Source organism: Physeter macrocephalus, chromosome 2 (assembly GCF_002837175.3).
Source record: "Physeter macrocephalus isolate SW-GA chromosome 2, ASM283717v5, whole genome shotgun sequence".
Taxonomy (NCBI): domain Eukaryota; kingdom Metazoa; phylum Chordata; class Mammalia; order Artiodactyla; family Physeteridae; genus Physeter; species Physeter macrocephalus.
Window position 1 is genome coordinate 40,554,262 of NC_041215.1, and position 20,805 is coordinate 40,575,066.

At 38.9% G+C, this 20,805-nt stretch overlaps 1 protein-coding gene and 1 pseudogene across 5 annotated transcripts in view; one reads left to right on the forward strand and one right to left on the reverse strand.

Annotated features, from left to right (window-relative positions):
- EPB41L5 (erythrocyte membrane protein band 4.1 like 5) overlaps positions 1-20,805 on the reverse strand; it is a 155,795-nt gene that overhangs the window by 87,933 nt on the left and 47,057 nt on the right. For all 5 annotated transcript variants that reach the window (XR_008618334.1, XR_008618335.1, XM_028501578.2 and 2 more), the window contains exons 5-14: positions 19,451-19,529; positions 18,510-18,554; positions 18,295-18,347; positions 14,816-14,936; positions 14,610-14,697; positions 13,716-13,804; positions 10,494-10,563; positions 5,618-5,787; positions 3,942-4,048; positions 2,835-2,853 (exon numbers count right to left, since the gene is read on the reverse strand). Coding sequence is in view for 3 of the 5 variants with exons in the window: in XM_028501578.2 (XP_028357379.1) it covers positions 2,835-2,853; positions 3,942-4,048; positions 5,618-5,787; positions 10,494-10,563; positions 13,716-13,804; positions 14,610-14,697; positions 14,816-14,936; positions 18,295-18,347; positions 18,510-18,554; positions 19,451-19,529 (841 nt within the window). In the remaining 2 variants the exon portion in view is untranslated. The remainder of the gene's footprint in view (positions 1-2,834; positions 2,854-3,941; positions 4,049-5,617; positions 5,788-10,493; positions 10,564-13,715; positions 13,805-14,609; positions 14,698-14,815; positions 14,937-18,294; positions 18,348-18,509; positions 18,555-19,450; positions 19,530-20,805) is intronic.
- Positions 14,963-17,539, forward strand: LOC102980138 (60S ribosomal protein L10-like; annotated as a pseudogene).

A 20,805-nucleotide genomic window follows, 5' to 3' on the forward strand; every position in this document is an offset into this window, starting at 1 on the left:
GTGGTGCAAAGAAGCCTGTGCACCACGACTACTGAGCCTGCTCATCACAACTGCTGAAGCCCGCGTGCCTAGAGCCCGTGCTCCGCAACGAGAAGCCACCGCAATGAGAAGCCCGTGCACCGCAATGAACAGTAGCCCCAACTCGCCGCAACTAGAGAAAGCCCGCGCGCAGCAACGAAGACCCAATGCAGCCAAAAATAAATAAATAAATAAATAAATAAATAAATAAATATAAAATAAAATAAAATAAAACTTAAAATTCACGATGGACAGAATCCCTCACACTTCCCCTCTCCTCTACCCACTTATTTATTTTTAACAGCTTCCTGACCGCTGAAGGGACTTCAGGGGAATCCTTACTCAAAAAGCAGAGTGCTTTTGTGATTAAGTCACTAATCACAGCCTGGCTTTAATGGCTCTCTTAGTGGAAAAAAAACAATATTGAATAGGACATCTCCAGCTGAGGCTGACCCTACTCAGTACCCAAAACAAACAACTTCTCCTTTTGAAGAAGCTCTAGTTATACTGACACATCTCCATACAGAAGCATAGACACTGTTTTAACAAAAACTAGATTTGTGAGTATGTCCTGAATCTCACAGTTTATCAGGCATTCCAGGAGGCTTTGGTACAACAGTGGTTGAGAAGCATTATGTGAAACTCCACACTGTAATATACACTATTAATACTGATTCATCAGAAGGAGGACTTGAACAACAGTGACTGCAGGACAACAGCAGACCCTCTCCCCAGCAAAATAAACATGTAGCTGCTGAAAATTATTCTTTAAAAAAATCATTAGGCCTTCCCTGGTGGCGCAGTGGTTGAGAGTCCGCCTGCCGATGCAGGGGACGCGGGTTCGTGCCCTGGTCCAGGAAGATCCCACATGCCGCGAAGCGGTTAGGCCCGTGAGCCATGGCCGCTGAGCCTGCGCGTCCGGAGCCTGTGCTCCACAACAGGAGAGGCCACAACAGTGAGAGGCCCGCGTACCGCAAAAAATAAAAATAAAAAAATCATTAAAAGGCATACATCAAGTGGAGAAACATTTATTTAAGAAAATCTAGTAACTTTTTTTTAATCTGATCTAAGAAAAACAAAACAAAAAAGTTACTAGAGAAAGAGAGGAACATTTTTTTTTGTGATAAAATAAAACAATTATAAACAATACATGCACCTAACAAAAAGCCCCAAATACATGAAGCACAAAGAATTGAAGGGAGAAACAGACAACCGAACAACAATAATTAGAGACTTCAACAGTCCACACTAAGTAATGGAGAGAACTAAGCCAAGACCAGTGATGAAACAGAAGTGAACAACAGTAAAAACCAAGCAGACCTAACAGACATCCATTAGGACATGACACTCAACAGCAGAATAGACATTCTTCTCAATTGCACATGGAACATTTTCCAAGATGAACTACATGGTGGGACATAAAAGAGGCCTCAATAACTGTAAAGGGATCAAAGTCATGTGAAGTACATTCTCTAACCACAATGGAATAAAATTACAACAACAGAAAAAAAGGGGAGAGCGGAAAATTTAAGTTACAAACGTCGAAATTAAGCAACACACTCCCAACTAGCCAACAGGTCAAAGAAGAAATCACAAGAGAAATTAGGAAATAATTTGGGATGAATAAAAATGAAAATACAATATACCCAAAGTTATGAAATACGATTAAAGCAGTGCTCGGAGAGAAATTAATAGCTATAAATGTTATATTAAAAAAGAATACAGATCTCATATCCTACTAAACCGATCTTCCACCTAATGACACTAGAAAAGGAAAAGTAAACTTAAGCAAAGCAGAAGGAGTGAAATAATACACCAGAGAGAAAATTAATAAAATAGAAAACAGAGGAACAGATAAAACTGATGAAACCAAAAGCTGGTTCTTTGAAAAGGCCAACAAAACTGAAAAACCTTTACCTAGACTGACCAAGAGAAAAAGAAACTCAAATTACTAAAATCAGAAATGAATGAGGGGACATCACCACAAAGCTTACAGAAATAAGGAGGAAAAGAGAATAATATGAACAACTGTATGCCACAAATTAGATAACTTAGATAAAATGGACAAACTCTGGAAAGACACAAACTCCCAAACTGACTCAAGATAGAAAATGAAATATGAATAGATCTACAACAAGACAATGAACTGGAAATTTTAAAACTTGACACAAATGAAGTCCAGGCAAGATGGCTTTAATGGTGAATTCTACCATATATTTAAAGAATTCTTTACAAAACCTTCCCCCAAAATAGAGAAACATTTCCCAACTCATTCTGTGAAGCCAGAATTACCCTGATACCCAAACCAGATGAAGACAGTACAAGGAAACTATAGACCGGTGTCTTTGAATACAGACACACAAATCCACAACAAACCTAGTGAACCAAATCCAGCAACATGTAATAAAAAGAAAGACTGTACGCCATGACCAAGTGGGATTTCTCCCACGAATAAAATGAACTGCTTGTGTACAAATCAACCTTTGTTCTCTGAGCTTCCTGTGTGCAAGGGCCACAGTTTATTCATCTTTATATCCTCAGTCACAGGCCAATAACAAACGTACAATATGTCATTCTCATTACGAACAGCACAGCCACCCAAGCCCACTTTTTTTCTTTAAGCTGCTTTATTTTTCTTTCTGTCTGTTTTACCCAGCATTATGATGTGTTTATCTGCTCCCTGCTAGATCCACCGTGCTCAGGGGCAAGTGAACACTGTGACAGACCTTCAACAGTCATTGGTTCAATTAACGATGCAACTACAGAAACGCTAAAACATTCGGTTATCAATTCTTAAGTTGCAAGACATTACCCACCTGAGTTCTTCAGGTTTTCCTGTACTTGCCGACAGAAAAAAAACAGAAAACATCCCATTAGATTCCTCCAACATGGTAAACTGCTTTACTATTCACAAAAGTAAATCTTGACTCATTGCTTTGTAAGCTGTTTCCCAACTACAGATTTAAAAATCTTCACTTCACAAAAGTGTTCTATGGCTCATGCCATTCAAGTGAATAATGACAATGATCTCCAATTTTTAAGTAAGGCAACAAAATGAGCATACATTCAAAAAAACAGAACCATCTGCAAGCCTTTAGAGTGAGCTGACAGTGAAAAATCATCAGTGGAGTCTAAGAGGTAACTAAGGGTTTTAAACAAATTGAAATGGTTTCATTTACAGCTACATATTATTTAATTTATAGATACATCAAAAATTATAGCTATAAATCAGTTTTTTAAAAAACTGATACTGCCAACATCAGGTCACGGCAGTTGTTTTTGGATAACTGGTGATGACTCTGACATTGGACATACTTAAAATTCAATCTGTATTTTAATACAAACTCAGATTTGAAACCAAACACAAGTTTCAGCTTACTGGTCAAAGTAAACCATTCTTTGTATTACATAATTAAAGTAACAAACAGCAAGTAACATTTATGAATTTGGAAATGTCTATGTACCATGTATACTGATGATTAATATAAAAACTGTACTTAACAGAACCTTTAATATTATTATAATACATACAAAATAAAAAATTTATTCATCATATACCAATGTTTTAAAAAATATCTGTGGGGATTTAACAGATTATCATGAATGAGATCTGGAAGTCAAAAAGGGAGGGGAAATGTTGCTCTAGAAAAGAACTAAAATAGTAAGAACAGAAGCTGAACACAAGCTCAGCGCAGCGTCAGAACCGGGATTAGCAGGAAGTTTAACCTCAGCAACAGTACAGGCAGTTTCTCCCCGTGTAGTCTTAAAAACTGATTATGCTAGAACCAAATTCAGCAAAGAAGAACACTTTAGTTGTCTGGAATAGACTAAGAGGACCGAGGCAGCCTCCTCTCCAGCCAACAATACCAGCACAGGGTGCACTGTCAGGAAGAATAGTCCTGTGAAACAGGGCTGCACTTCACCTGGCGCTTGCAGAGCTCGTCGAGAATACCGTTTGCTGGGCCTCCTTTCAAAGGACGTTGATCTTCTTGCTTTATTGGTTTTTGTGGTCTGATACTCAGTTTTCCCACTAAAATAAATGAGGTATGTTAACAGGAATAAGAGAATTTGAGGCCTACAGTAGTCAGATGCACAAAAATGAGAGAAAGTCTACACTGAGGTTCTCCTGAATGACCTATGAAAAACAGTGCTGACGTCTCTCTTTACCACACCATTCTTTCACTCTTTAGGCTTGTGTGAAAGATGCAACACAGATTATATTGTTTTTTCTCAATCGTGCACCTCAGCTAAGAACATATTAAGGAAGTCAGAAGTACCTGTCCTTTTACGGAGCTCCCTTCTCCTTCCCATCCATACTCCTCAGGGCAAGACGGACAATTAACTCAAGATTTTCGGTTACTGTTTCTAACTGGGATACACTTTTCAAATCCCTTTTCCAGAAATATTAAAACCATTGTCCCACTCACCTTCATTTCCATTTAAATTTTGCTAAGAAAATGCCTCCCCACTTTTCATGTAAGTAGAATAGAAGTTCTCTTGCATGAACCCCACACACAGTCAACATGCCACATTACTGATATTATCCATTCCTTCTTGAAATTACACTGACGGATTCTCGTGACATGCCAAAAACTCACCATCAAATAAGCTACTCTGAGGTAAACCAAAACATCTCTAACTTATGACCAACAAACAAGGAGTCTGTGAGAACAATGGAACGTCAGATTTATAAGGATCAGAGATGTCATCCAGATGAATCTCCCAGTAGTGCACAATACTCTTTTTCTACATGGTATCCAGCTGTTGCACGGAGACCCCTGTAAACTCTTGTTATGTGGAATTAAACTGGGGATTAATACATAAAGCAAACATCAATGTCCATCAACAGGTGAATGGATAAAGAAGATGTGGTATATATATATATATATACACACACACACACAATGGCATATTACTCAGCCATAAAAAAGAATGAAATAATGCCATTTGCAGCAACATGGATGGACCTGGTGGGTATTATGTAAGTGAAGTAAGTCAGACAGAGAATGACAAGTACCGTATGATATCACTTATATGTGGAATCTAAACAATAAAATAGTGAATATAACAAAAAAGAAACAGAGTCACACATACAGAGAACAAAATAGTGGTTACTAGTGGGGAGGGGCACAATGCGGTAGAGGATTAAGAGGTACAAACTATTAGGTATAAAATAAATAAGCTTAACCAACCTTTTATATAACTATAAATGGAATATAACATTCAACAATTATAAATCACTATGCTGTACACCTAAAACTTACATAATATTGTAAATCAACTATACCTCAATAAAAAAGAACTTTTTTAACTGGAAAAATTGTTAATTACTCCTTAAAAAAAAAAAAAGGAAGGAACAAAAACATCAGGAGGGATATGAAATCCATGACACCATTACAATATTCTCCTGTCTATTCAGGAAATTACAAACGGTAACAATATGTACCACTTTTTCTTTTATTTTGGCCAATGGAAAACACTGGCAAACCACTTCACCTCTCTGTGCCCTAGTGCCCACATCTGTAAAACGAGAAGTCGGGCTAAATTTTCTGGCCTCTGTAAAGTAATGAACAATACAGCAGCAGCTGTGAGCGCTCACCTGTATCTGAACCGCGACCCCAATCTAATGAAGCCCGGCCGGCGAGAGCCCTCTGGGACAGGGACTCGGAGGCGGAAGAAGGCGTGGTGCTCCACAGCACACCTCCACAGATGCTTGCACGCTCTGGGGTGGCCCAGTCTGAACACGAACGTGTGCTGCTGCTCTTTGCCCTGAAAGAGAAACGCATGGCAACAGAGGTGATTATCAGCTCGAATGGTCCCGTCCCCTAGCATTCAGCTGTGAGTACGACCACAGTAAGAGCAGGAATCCAATAATAAAGCATCTAGTTTGCTCCCTGAGACTCTGACACTCTTTACAGCTACTACGTAAAACGGCAGAGTTAAAATCAAGCTGTCCATTTTCTCAGCCAATGTAAAATTATTCCTATTTTCTCTCTACTTACGTGATCTCATTTCTCAAGGAGACATAAAATGAGCCTTTATCTGCCATACTTCAGGATAAATGGATAATTATAATTTAAAGGTTCATATAAGACCTGGCAACATATGTAACAGCCTTAAAAATGGCCACATTCTTTATTATAGTAACCATACTCGCAGGAATCTAATTACACTAGTTAACATTCATAGACACTCTTCTAAGAATTTCACATGAATTGCTTCAATGAGTAGATACTATCACTATCTCCATTTCACAGATAAGAAAACTGAGGCTCAAGAAATTAAGCCCAATGTCACAAAGCTCCTAAGAGAGGAAACCAGAATTTGAACCTAACCATTCAGGGTCCAGAGCCTACCTTTGTAACCACTAAGCTATCCTGTATCTCTAGGGGAAAAGACTTTCTCAACACCAAAATTTACACCCAAAGATTTTCTTCACAGTCTCATTTATAATAGTAAAAACTGGTACAAAACCCTAAATGTCTGAAACATGAGAAATGTAATAAAGTAAACAATGATATTATTTACAAACTATACACAGAGATAAATGAATAAAAGATGAGTGAACTAATGCACTACTGTTTATTCATACTGCAGAATACTATATATAGGTTAAAGTGAATGAACTAGGTCTACCTGTTTAGGCAAAATAAGCAAGCTGCAAAAAAAACCCCACCCTAATATATATGTATATTATATATAATATACATGTAGATTTATGAAACCTTCTACCACGTGTCATGATGTGGTTATATTTACAGAAGGTTAGAAAATATGAGAATGACACCCTGCGAGAATGAGGAAGAAAGAGACAAGCTGTGGCTCAGACCTTAGCTGCTGTATCGAACAGAACGTCTTCAACGAGACGAACAGCACACGACCCGACAGAAAAATCAACAACAGGCTGAAACACGCACTTCATAAGGAAGACTATCCAAACATCCAATAAATATATAAATAAGTGTTAAACTGAGGCAGTCATCAGAGGAATGCAAACTAAAACCACAAAATGATTCTACTGCCAGAATGGGTAAAATGAGAAAGAGAGCTCCAAACACAAGGCAAAGAAGAATAAACGCAACTCTCAGACACTCTGGGTGGGAGTGCAGCTGAGTGTGTAGACAAGCTGGCAAACAGTGTGGCGGCCTCCACGAAAGCCAAACACAAGCACATGCCAGGGCTCAGGGCAGCACTCTTCTTACTAGCCAAAAATTAACGGCAACTCAAACGTCCATCAACAGCAGGATGGATAAATACTAGTGTATTCACAAAACCAAATACTATATAACAGCAGGAATGCGCCAACTATAACCACCTGCTGCAGCAGGGCTGCAAGCTCACAACTACAGCCCTGACATACAGAAGCAAGACACAAAGAGAACAGTCAGCCAGGTTTCCTTTACATAAAGTCCAAAATATCAGCAAAAACTAATCTCTGGCCTTAAAGCCAGGTCAGGAGAGTGGCTGCCCGTGGGGAACCGCACCTGGTGGGGCACAGGAGAAATTTAACTCTGCTGAAATATTCTGTTTCCTCATCCTGGTGCTGGTCATACAAGTATACATATAAGTTCAACACAAGCTGTACATTTATTTTTACACTTATCTGAATGGATGTTATACTTCAATGAAATTTACCAACAAAAACTACACATAGAAAAAAACATGAGAAAATAGATAACCTCAAAACAGGGAAAAGCTTTCTATGACACAAAACCCAGAAGCCATAAAAGATTAATAAATTCACATATTTAAAATTTCTTAAAGTGCATGACAAAACCCACAATAAGCACTGTTGAAAGAAAAACAACTATTAGATAAAATATTTATAATGTCTGTGACAAAGGGCAAGACCTATAAGAAAAAAGCCAATAACCCAAAAGAAAAATGGGCAAAGGAACAGACAGTTTAGAAAAAAGGAATTCAAGTAACTCAAATGTATGAAAAGATGTTCAATATCACTCTTAATAATAGAAATAAAATGTAAACCTACAATGAAATTCCATTTTTTACCTTTCAGATACAAATGTGATGAATTCCTTCTCAGGAAATAGGCCTGTACACTAAAAACTATGCAAGCTGGCAGGACCTCTCTATAGCCAGGCCAAATGCACATAACCATTCAACCCCACAAATCCCCCTCTAGGAAATTATCCTACAGATACTTGCCACTGTACAAATTAATTATATATAGTGAATAAAAGAGTGAATGTCAATTAATTGAGAACTGATTAAACAAATTACAGTACACCATACACTAGAATACTATGCATTTTAGTTTGCTTTTTTAAGAATGAAGAACAACTTTAGGTACTGACGTAGAAAACATTCCAAGGTAGAATGTAAAGTTTAAAAAGGATAAGTAGAGAACCCTGTATGTAAGCGTGGAAACCTCTGCATAAAAAAGAATTGAGGGGGACTTCCCTGGTGGCACAGTGGTTAAGAATCCACCTGCCAATGCAGGGGACATGGGTTTGAGCCCTGGTCCGGGAAGATCCCACATGCTGTGGAGCAACTAAGCCCGTGCACCACAACTATTGAGCCTGCGTGCCTGGAGCCTGCGCTCTGCAACAAGAGAAGCCACCGCAATGAGAAGCCCGCGTACCGCAATGAAGAGTAGCCCCCGCTTGCCGCAACTAGAGAAAGCCTGCGCGCGGCAACAAAGACCAAATGCAGCTAAAAATAAATTAATTAATTAAATAAATTTTTTAAAAAAAGAATTGATATGCACATTTGCTTATATGTATCTTCAAAAAGATATCCAAGAAGCTAATACTATATTAGATCAAATCTGAAATGCTATCAATTGTGAGATGCACAATTATTTTACGACCCAGTAAGAACAGGTATCACCCATTAAATTATGACCATATTTTCTTATCACACAGAACTGTATTTTACTCTTCTTGACGATTCCTTTAGATTTAGATACAAATATTTAATTGCATCTGTGCTTACATAAAAAGGAAAATATCTGTAAAATAGATTGTTTTTAGATGTGAAATCTGCCTATTCTGAATCATTTTCAACTCATTTGTTGATAACATAATGATCATCCGTGCCATCAAGAGATTTCTTTATTTTTTATTTTATTTTTTTTTAAGAGATTTCTTTTTTAAATGCTCTCTTACTGTCTCTGATTCTCTTCCAAGCTGGGTGATAGGGCAATCCTTTGCATGCATCTCAGTAATATAACTTAAAACTTTCAAAAAAACTTGTGTTTCATCTAATTTTCAGGATCTTTTTTAGGTTCTGCTAAGTAGCACTACTCACACTTCACTGTGAAAACAAATCTTTTTAACATTTCCCCTATTTCCTTTTATTTGTATCCATCTATAGGTATATTCCAAATTTATTACTTCGCATGCAGTAAAATTACTTTTTAAAATTTCCTCACAATCCTGTGGGTTTTGAAAATGCAGAGGATCATGCAACCACCACCAAAACCAGGATACAGAATAGTTCTCTCACCCCCCAAATTCCCTGTGCTGCTCCTTGGTAGGGAAGCATCCTCACACCCCCAGTCTCAAAGGATCAGTGAGCTGTTCTCTATTCCTATAGGTTTGCCTTCCCTAGATTGTCATATAAATGGAGTCATACAGTCACCATCTCTTGAGTCGGGCTTCTTTTTTTTTTATAAATTTATTTCATTTATTTATTTTTGGCTGCATTGGGTCTTCATTGCTGCGTGTGGGCTTTCTCTAGTTGCAGCGAGCAGGGGCTACTCTTCATTGTGGTGCACAGGCTTCTCACTGCAGTGACTTGTCTTGTTGTGGAGCATGGGCTCTAGGCACGCAGGCTTCAGTAGCTGTGGCACACAGGCTCAGTAGTTGTGGCTCGCAGGCTCTAGAGCACAGGCTCAGTAGTTGTGGCGCATGGGCTTAGTTGCTCCGCAGCATGTGGGGTCTTCCCAGACCAGTGTCCCCTGCATTGGCAGGTGGATTCTGAACCACTGTGCCACCAGGGAAGCCCCGGCGGGAGGATTCTTAACCACTGGGTCATGAGGGAAGTCCTGAGTCGGGCTTCTTACACTTAGCATAATTCATCTGAGATGCATTCATATTGTTATGAGTTTATCAATTAGGAACTAGATTTAACTGAAAAAAAGATAATCCTTAGTACAGAAGGCTTTATTAAAGAATATTATTAGGTAGATCTTTTTGATTAATCTTTTTGGTCAGGGACCAAAGGAATAAAGCCATTTAAATACAAATTTTTATATATTTGAGATATACTGTCAACAAAGGAACAAGAGAAGTCTTTTATTTAATCTTAAAGACAGACCTATACCTATACCTAAACCTATAGTTTTAGGATGATATGACATAAAGCAGGAAATTACTTAATTAAGTTATTAATTACACTAAGTTTCTGTTCTATGGCTCTATAAATAAAACAAGATGTGTTCCCCCTTTTAGAGCCTTAAGTTACCACATAGCACAGTCACTGTTAAATATGTAATACAATATAATTCCTACCTGATCATCATCTTCTACAACCACCAGGGTCAGTTTATTCTTCTTAAAATCCAATCTGGTTATCTTGGGCCTATAACAATATGAGAGTAACAGCCAGATTTCAATAAATGTTCTCTGAATTTAAAAAATTTGTTGTTACTTCAAGCACATTAATCATCTGACTTCTGAATTGAAAGCTGGATAAGAGGGTAAACATAACCTGCACTGCCCAGCAAAAAAGTCTCCAATCTAAAAAATAGTTAAGGTAACAGAAAAAAAATTTTCAAAAGCAATACCTTTGGCAAAATTTCTGCTGCACATATGTAAGACATTAAAAATGTTAAGGAGGGCTTCCCTGGTGGTGCAGTGGTTGAGTCCGCCTGCCGATGCAGGGGACGCGGGTTCGTGTCCCGGTCCGGGAGGATCCCATGTGCCGCAGAGCGGCTGAGCCCGTGAGCCATGGCCGCTGGGCCTGCGCGTCCGGAGCCTGTGCTCCACGACGGGAGAGGCCACAGCAGTGAGACCCGCGTGCCGCAAAAAAAAAAAAAAAAAAAAAAAAAAAAGTTAAGGAAAAAAGAAAATGAAGATATATCTATATATCATATATATTCATAGGCCCCTAACTACGGTGGAAGAGATTCTCCAAGCCTTATGTCACAGTAGCAGCACAGGAACTGGATACAGGAAAAACTATAAAGCTTTTTTTTTTTTTTTTTTTTTTTTTTTTTGTGGTATGCGGGCCTCACACTGTTGTGGCCTCTCCCGTTGGCGGAGCACAGGCTCCGGACGCGCAGGCTCAGCGGCCATGGCTCACGGGCCCAGCCGCTCCGCGGCACGTGGGATCCTCCCAAACCGGGGCGCGAACCCGGTTCCCCTGCATCGGCAGGCGGACGCGCAACCACTGCACCACAAGGGAAGCCCAATAAAGCTTTTTAAAAGGCATAAAAAAAAAAAAATTACTGATCTTCAACTCTATTTTCTATAGCAATTTTGATTAAAGACATCTTTAATTTAAGAAATAAAAAATTTTTTAAACTTCACTTTATGGCCCACTTTCCAACTCCATCTCCCACCTGTACAAAAATCCTAAGCAGCCTATCAAACTTATCTCTGTACTTCTATGAACCGTGAATGTGAAAACAACATGACTCTCACTCTCACTAATTTTTAAATATAACTTATCTAAAATAGAATTGTAAAACAGAACTCGTTTACAAGAGCTGTACTAAAACAGTAAGTAAATAAATAAGTATAATAGGAGGGGAGAATCTAGCATTTAAGTGTAACAAATACTTACACAGTGCCTAGTAAGTGTCGGGTACTCTACTAAGTGTCTTACGTGTATTAATTCAACTGATTCTTATGAGGCAGTACAAACGATGCTCTCCTTATGTCTCTACCTGGAGTGTTCTCTGGCCATGAAGGATGTTCCACTTGCCCCGCGAGCAAGCTGGAAGGCTCAGAGAGTTCACACGTAAGGACTAGAGAAATACATAACACAGCTTTCTCACCCAAGGGACAATTATAAAGGTGTTACACTCAAGTGTCCCAGGGAATCTCTAGGAGGTACAAAAAAAAATGAAATACTATCTTCACTTTTTTGAGGGAAAATAATTTTCACCCTAAAATTCCATTCTCAGCCCAGTTATCAAGAAAGCATAAGAGAAGAATAAACCATTTTAAGGCATCAAAGGATTCAAATAATTTACCTTGTACACCCTTTTCTTAGGCATTACTTGAGGATGTATCAGAAAAACAAAAGGAAAGACAAGAAAATATGGAAGACGACAGATTCATAACTGAGAAAATGGGAAAACAAAGTCCCAAGATAAAACCTGGAGAGCAGCCTGGAAGAGTCAACAGTTCCAACTGGAAAAGAGTCAGCTCAGGCAACCCCGGAGGATTTGAAAAAACTCAAGAAGACAAAGGCAGGTCATTTAAAGAGATGTGTGGGGTGCATGAGAGCACCCCATGACGAAAAAGACAGGAGCAGGAGACAGCAGCACTGAACAGCGGGCTCTGCTGAGGGGTCCCTTCACGGCCGCAGACCTTCCAGAGGAAGCAGCCCAGGGATCCCACCTGGGAGGGGAAGAGGGTAAGGGAACTCCCAGGAGGGAGGAGGATCAGAGGAGGGGAAATCCATGTCTAGGGGTTGGCATTCAGCAGCAGGGGGAGAGGTCTCTGAGCCACAGAGCTCCGAAGAGCAGGAGATGTTTGGGGTCTCTTACAGCTACAGGATTTGCCTATCCACGGCGAGCAGATGTGAAGCACAGTGTGCAGTGAGATATGCAAAACCAGGCATGCTCTGAATGGCTAAAACTACACTTGTTGGGCTGTATTTAAAGCAACTGAATGTGTAAGAATTTGAGTTTGGCACTGGCGGGCTTTGAGCTAAGGGTCCTGGCGTGCTATGAAGTAAACAACTGATATCCAAGAGCCAACTTCAGCCCATGTATGTAACCCAGGGTACTACTTAGCTCCACACCAGTTCTGACAAACACATAATAATATAAACACTATTTCCTGATTTTCAGCTTTTAGAAACAACCAGACAAAACCTGAAGAACTTAATTATGGTTACGAAATCTAAGTAATATCTACCCTTGATGTACAAGTAACATGACATGTAAATCAGAAGTATGGATGGCAGAAGCCGGGACCCAGGCAGAGCAGCGCAGCCCAAAGGGGGGTGAAAGTATTACTGCCTCGTTCACACCAAAGGGGCAGGGAGGGAGTAAAAGGCCTGAAACAAAGCACACTCAAAACAGCAACAGAACTGCAGGACGGCGGGAGTGGCCATGTGAAAAGGAGGGTGAAAGTATTACTGCCTAGTTCACACCAAGGGGGCGGGGGTGGAGTAAAAGGCCGTGAAACAAAGCACACTCAAAACAGCAACAGAACTGCAAAAGGAGGGTGAAAGTATCAAAACAGCAACAGAACTGCAGGACGGAGGAAGCGGCCATGTGAAAACTTAATACACAGAACTAGATGTTATTTATGTTAAGGCATGTATTTTGACATACCTTGAAACTAATGGAAAATGCAAGTAGAAGACTTTTAAAAATTGCCTCGGGGGAGAAGACTAAAGACGAACAGGAGGATGACAGGAGATAGCTGCAGTTCACTTCCAAGCTTGCCAGAACTATTTCCAAATTCTGCTTTCTGTACTAACTTCATATAAGTGTTTCTATTCATTAAAAAAATAAAACAACAATAATTATCTTTGACATTAACTCTGCTTACCAAAAAAATAAGCCAATTTTGGTCTCTCCTTCAAAAACAAGGACTCCTGTTGGGGTCAGTCCCAAACTGTAGTCATTCCCGTCTCTGGCCTAATTTTAGGGAAACAACATGTGTTAGCTTTATCTGAATAAAACAGGTTTCACATTTTCACACAACTGTTTAATTTTCTTTTCATATTGAATTATATTAATTACATACAGACTAATATTAATATGAAAGGTGTTTTCAACAATTAAAGCACCCAAAATCACATTCTCAGGAAACTTCATGCATATTAATAGACACTATAGTTTTAAGGTATGTCTTCATTGGAAATACGTAGTGATAACTGCCATGACAAAGAAAGCTTTCCAGAGTCTTCCCAAATTCTAGTCACTATTTAAATCACAGATTTTGAAAAAGACTGCCTTTCTGGGAAAATTTAGCTTCTTAAACTAAAAATAACAAATCACTACATAAGCTGTACTAGACTACAGCTTACCAAAGTCCTCTCAAGCTACAAATTTTTAACTTTACTTCCTAAATTATTTTCATTTTTACAGAGCCTACTCAGCTTACATGATAAAAGATGATATGAATATGAAGTGAAAGAATAAAAAGTGGGTTAAAAACTTAAAAAAAAAAAAAAAAAAAAAAAACAACCCAACAACAACAGCTTAAAACCACAGACATACCTTTTTGGAGATTTTGGCTGTTTCTCCTCTCTCTTATAAGGAATTTCTGTGTGAGACTCCCATCATTCAGTATTTACCCTCAATCTTCATAACCACTCACCCAAAGCACCCGGTGTTAGCCCCTGCAAACTCCACGCCCCCCTCACACTGAAGGAGTCCATAATCACCTTGAGTCTTGAAGGAATAAAGCTTTTAAAAAGTATCACAACACAGTACTTACCTTGACCACATGCATATCAACCCCATACATTTCTAGCCACTTGGCTTTATTCAGATAATTGGTTTCAGCTTGTGCTGGGGTCTGACCTCTGAAATTTAAAAAACAAAAAATTTTAAGATGATTACGAATATACAATGAATTCTATACCAAGTAGAGAAACAGGAGAAAACAAATACGAAATCGCTGTTGTGGTGATGCGACAGTACCTGTATTCCTTCCATTTCTCAAAAACAGCCAGCTCCATCTCTTCCGTCTGAACGGGCACAAACCTGAACTCAGACACAAGTTCAGGACTGTGCTCGGCAAGGTCACAGTCACCAAGTTCAGCTACAAACGTAAGTTTCACAGTTATGTTTTGTTAATAACTTTACTTCCTGCTGAATCCTTCTTCAAGACCCATTTTATTAATAAAAACTGCTAAGATTAGATTCTTTCTTAAACTACAAGGCATTCGTAACACCCAGACCATTCCCCAAAATAAATCTAGCTTTGACTTAAGACTTACCTGTCTGTACGCACAAATCAAGCATTTGTGGTTGGTAGTGTATTTTCAATTAAATGTCTTTCTCTTAATTTATTCATGTTATAATGCTTAGCTTTTGAAAACCTCTTTTAGACTTCCATAGAGAAATACCTTTTGATCGTATATTGAATAAACAAAAATATTTATTAGCAATCCTTAAAAAACAATTAGCTGGCATCTGTTAAGAAGCTAATATGCACAGAACATGACATCAAATATCACGGTAAGAAATAATCACTGTCCTTCCTGGAATTTTAAATTATTAATCCCAAAGAAATAACAAAAAAAAGTTAGTAAAAAATATTTTGTGAAGGCAGTAGGAAAAGAACTGGACAATGAACAGACATTTATGTACCCATCTGTGGTTATCTCTGAATTGGGTTTGGGGAAGGAGGGGAAACAATGATTCTAATATTCTATTCTTTAGAAATATTTCCTTTAAAAAATATTTTACTCAAATTAAAATACTTCCATTTTGATAAAAAATTTGGCTGTGGAAAGAAAAAGTACATGAGAACAACTCTGATCATAAAAATGGTATTCACTTGTTTACTGAGCATCTAATTTACACACTAGACATATTACAGGTGTACTGTCATTTAACTTCACAACAACCTTGGAAAATATTCTCACTCCTACTTCACTGCTGAAGAAAATGCTCTTCTGTCTGGATCACAAGTTCTTGAAAAAGCCCCAAACCAAATCTGCTACATAATGTTGTTCAGGATATATACTAAAATGGTAAAGAAAAACTGAACTTGAAAGTGTGAGAAAAGTGATAAAGATTATTCTGATAAAATAGAAAATCATAAATGAGAAGCAAGGAGCTCATTTTATGAAGATGGGAGTAACACTTCAGCTGAATTACTCTTAAGGACCTTAATAATTAGTAGGACTTGGTAAACTATTAGACATGGGACAATGAGATGCATAAGACATAGTCTGAAGTTTGGAGGAATCACAAAAATAACAGTGCCAGGGCTTCCCTGGTGGCGCAGTGGTTGAGAGTCCGCCTGCCGATGCAGGGGACACGCGTTAGTGCCCTGGTCCGGGAGGATCCCACGTGCCGTGGAGCGGCTGGGCCCGTGAGCCATGGCCGCTGAGTCTGCGCGTCCGGAGCCTGTGCTCCGCAACAGGAGAGGCCACAACAGTGAGAGGCCCGCGTACCGCAAAAAATAAAAATTAAAAAATTAAAAAAAAATAAATAACGGTGCCACACCCACTCTGTGGCCACATGGTGTCAGATGTGTATGAGCAGCTCTGCTCCGAAGCCCTGGAGGCTGCCCATGTTTGTGCCAACGAGGACAAGGTGAAAAGCCAGGGCAAAGATGCTGTTCACATCCGAGCGCAGCCCCACCCTTCCCACGTCATCCACACCAACAAGATGCTGTCCTGTGCTGGAGCTGATGGGCTCCAGACAGGTATGCAAGGGGCCTCTGGAAAGCCCAGGGCACAGTGGCCAGGGTCCACACTGGCCAAGTCACAGTGTCATCCGCACCAAGCTGCAGAAGAAGCAGCACGTGATCGAGGCCCTCCGCAGGGCCAAGTTCAAGTTCGCTGGCCGCCATAAGACCCTCCTCATCTCCAAGAAGTGGGGACTGACGTAGTTTAACGCGGATGAATTTGAAAGCACGGTGGCAGAGACGCAGCTCACGCCGGATGGCTGTGGGGTCAAGTACACCCCTAACCGTGGCCCCTGGACACGCAGCAGGCCCTTCACTCGCAACAGCCTTAGCACTGTCCCTCCTTACGTGTGCCCACCAATACATTCTACTTTCTTTTCAAAAAAAGGTGCCATGGATGCAAGAGAAAAGTAGGAAAGATTTTATTCAGGGAAAAAATAAGATAGGTTGGGTTAAGAGATAATGTTACACAGCCACACGCATGAATCAGACTATGAGTATTTAGTGAGCATTACTTTGCATGAGTGTTTTGTTAAATACACAAAAATCTATAAAAATCATATTTTCAAGAAGTGTATACTTTGGCAGTCACGAAACTTACAAAACGAGACACAGGATATATATAAGAAGCAGTAAGTGGTGGAACACAGATGCTGAAAATGACAGCTTTTCTGTAGATCTGAGAGTTTCAGAATTAACAACCTCACACAGCAATTAATAAAACATAAAAAATATGCTTTCAAGAAAAGATGCATGCAATTATACAGCGTGACCATTACAGTGCTAGAGGCACAGCACTTCCAAACTAGTATCTATTTGACTTTCTAGCAGATGAGAAAACAAGTTTTAGTTTGTAGACAGACTACAATTTACACTAGCGGCAAATTTTTGAAGTACAGAAATTTCCTTCAGTCACCAATCCCTCTATTGACAGAAAAATATGCTTTCTAAAACAGGAGAAGCACAAAATAAGCAAAATAATAGGTTTACCATAAAACATGAAAATTTAGTCTCATTATTATCCACACAATGGAAAATAAATACTGCTGATCTTAGAGAGATTGGGGATAATATGGAATCACCCAAAAAAAGCATAAAATTATTAATGTCTTAATAATCATTAAATATTGCTTTTATTCTAGTATATACGGATACTCCAGTCAGAATATTTATTTCCATTTTGAGAACAAGGACTGAAGATTATTATTTTCCCAAAATGTCAATTTTTCAGAAGAGAATACCTAACTTCAACAAATATTTGATCAGTGTAACAAGGTACAAAAGGGTAAGTTTTTCATTGCTCTCACTGACCGGAAAATGCTTTTTAAAAAATTCTTAAAATAACCATCAGGAACTTTTAAATACATGCTAAGTATTTCTTTCATGGATTTATTTTTAAGAATAAGACTAAAGAAAGACCAGGTGGTACAGCAACAATCTGCTCATATATCCCTGCACTCTTTTTAAAGGAAAAAAATTAGCTGAGGATCCAACTACAACAGTTATTGAATGATCAAGTAGACTGCAATTTCTGTTTGAAAACACTATTAGGTGGAAAGGGAGCAAGTAAAGACAAAGGGAAGAAAAAGAAGGCAATATTCTAAAAGAAGGGAAAGGCAGAGCTCGGTCCTCATACACGTTTACACAAACCGTGGTTGTTCTTTTCTCACACATCACTTTGAATCTTTTGAAATTCCTCAAATGCACACAAAGAAGAATTATGCTTCACTCTTAACAGACAACATAAAAAACTGCTTACCCTGCAAGTTATAAGCTGCCAACTGAACCGCTGTATCAAAAGGACACTCCAATCTGAGAGGAGAACACAAATGTGTTAAACACGCCAATGTCACGACCTTTGTTTTACGATAAATGGAAATAAGACATACTTTGACCATTTCTTTTTCATAATTAACTAAGAACTTATTTTTCAACTACTCAAGAAAATGTAGTTTACCTTAAACTAATACTCACTTTCCACTGAGAATATCTTGTTTTAACTGAAGAACAAATAAGTACCTAAGAAAAAAGGCACAAATTTAACTAAACAGAACAGTCTACCATGAAAAATAATCCTGCCCTTCTAATCTGAGAAAAAACATTCTTAATTACAAAACTTTACCCACAATAAAGTCTGTAAAGGAAAAAACAATATGAAACAAGGGGCACTCAGTGTCAGGAGGATGGGCCAGAGTACAGGGTAGCCACTCAATAGAAAAGGTTTAGCAAATTACCGGGAATGATCTCTGTGGTCTGCTTCACCTTCACTGTGACGACATAGCCACCTCATACGTAAAGAGGAACCCCTTCTAAAGGGACTCAGCAATTCAATTTTTACTTAATAAAAATAGTATGTGTGCATGAGTCATAGATATGCAATACAGAGTCCATGAATAAATACTGAGGCAAGACAAAATAAAAATAAATGTTTGTAACTTACTTAAAGTTACTGCAAACTATTCAAGCAAAATCAGGATTCAACATTTTTCATTTATCAATGGCATTTCAATAAAGAAAGTCAGGAGCCAACTTGAAACAACTCTCAGGGGCCGAAAATAGGTCATTTTGAACATCAATAGACACAATATGATAATGTATTGAAGCACATCAGTCCTATTTAAAATTCATGAGTTGATAACAATACTTAAAAACAGAACTCACTGGTTACCTTCGCATGATGCTAGAGAACCAACTGTTTGTTTTGAAAACTGGTAAATAAAGGAAAACATTCTACACTTAAAAAAATACTGCCCCCAAAGGAAATTATCTTGTCTGGTATCTTGTTACCAGGGGCAAAGTATCCATTTCACTAGCTGTCTGTACACTGCAAGGAACTGTAAAGGCAACCTCCCGACATCTTTAGCCAACCTGACCAAAACTTTACGCTTGCACACAGCTCCAGACATTGGGCTTACCGGGTTCGTTCTTCACGAAGATTATTTGGTTCTGAGGAATAAAACTTAACTCGAAGATGCAGACAATACGGTGAACCAACTGCCATTAAAAGAAAAAAAAGGGAGGGTAACTTTTTCAATATAGCTATTTAAATAAGTAAGAATTTTCAGTCAGTAAATCTGTCAAAAATCTACTGAAGTGGACAGAAGGTAACAGATTATTGTGGCAATAATTCAGGTTCCACTGTGGGCTCAATGAAGCCTAACACAATCAACAGACGTAAATGTACCAACCATCATGTAGCAGTGTCACATCATATCTGTCCTCCCAGGGACAGACAGCTCCAGATTAAGTCTAATAGTTCAGGGCCAAATACGCTGAATCAAAAAGTCTTGACTATGCACTCTGACAGCCCTAAAAACCTGCCGAGCTCTGTTTCTCGACAGCAAGGAGGGTCGCCTGTTATTAACTGCACGTGGCAAATCAGCCCACATCCTTTCTAACCCACTTCACCAACCTCTACATTCTCAGAAGTCCCATTACTTTTTTTGTTTTTGTTTTTGTTTTTGTACGCGGGCCTCTCACTGTTGTGGCCTCTCCCGTCGCGGAGCACAGGCTCCGGACACACAGGCTCATGGGCCATGGCTCACAGGCCCAGCTGCTCCGCGGCATGTGGGATCTTCCCGGACTGGGGCACGAACCCGTGTCCCCTGCGTCGGCAGGCGGATTCTCAACCACTGCGCCACAGGCGAAGCCCCCCCATTACTTTTTAGAAAGAGTTGAGGTGCCCTAAAAATCTCTGTTACTACAGAAAACATGATGGATTATGGATTGGACACTGGTATTTTCCCCTGACTATCGCTAGGAACAATACTGACATTTTATGTGAATGACTTTTCATTATTCTTAATTAAAAAAAAAAGGTACAGCCTTAAATTCTCAAAATATTTTCTAGAGCAGGGCAGATACCAAACAGAAAAATTCCAATATAAGTAATTACCTAAAGAAAAGTTAAGCATCTCATGGGAACTCACATCTCATTTCCAAACTGCAAGCCTTTCTCCTGGAAACAAACTGTAAGGCACTTGAATCTAGATTACCATCAACCTTATATAATTTACGGGGTGGGTCAGTATATCGGATTGAAATTATTTTTAGAAAGTGGAGATGCTAAGAAACTCATCAGAAACATGATTTCTTATGTCCCTACTATGAGAAATCAGTTTCTAATATACAATTATATATAATTTGATTTCCAATTTTTTTCACAATTTTTTCAACACTAACTTTTTTTTTTTTTTTTTTTCTTTTTTTGTGGTATGAGGGCCTCCCCCTGCTGCGGCCTCTCCCGTTGCGGAGCACAGGCTCCGGAGCG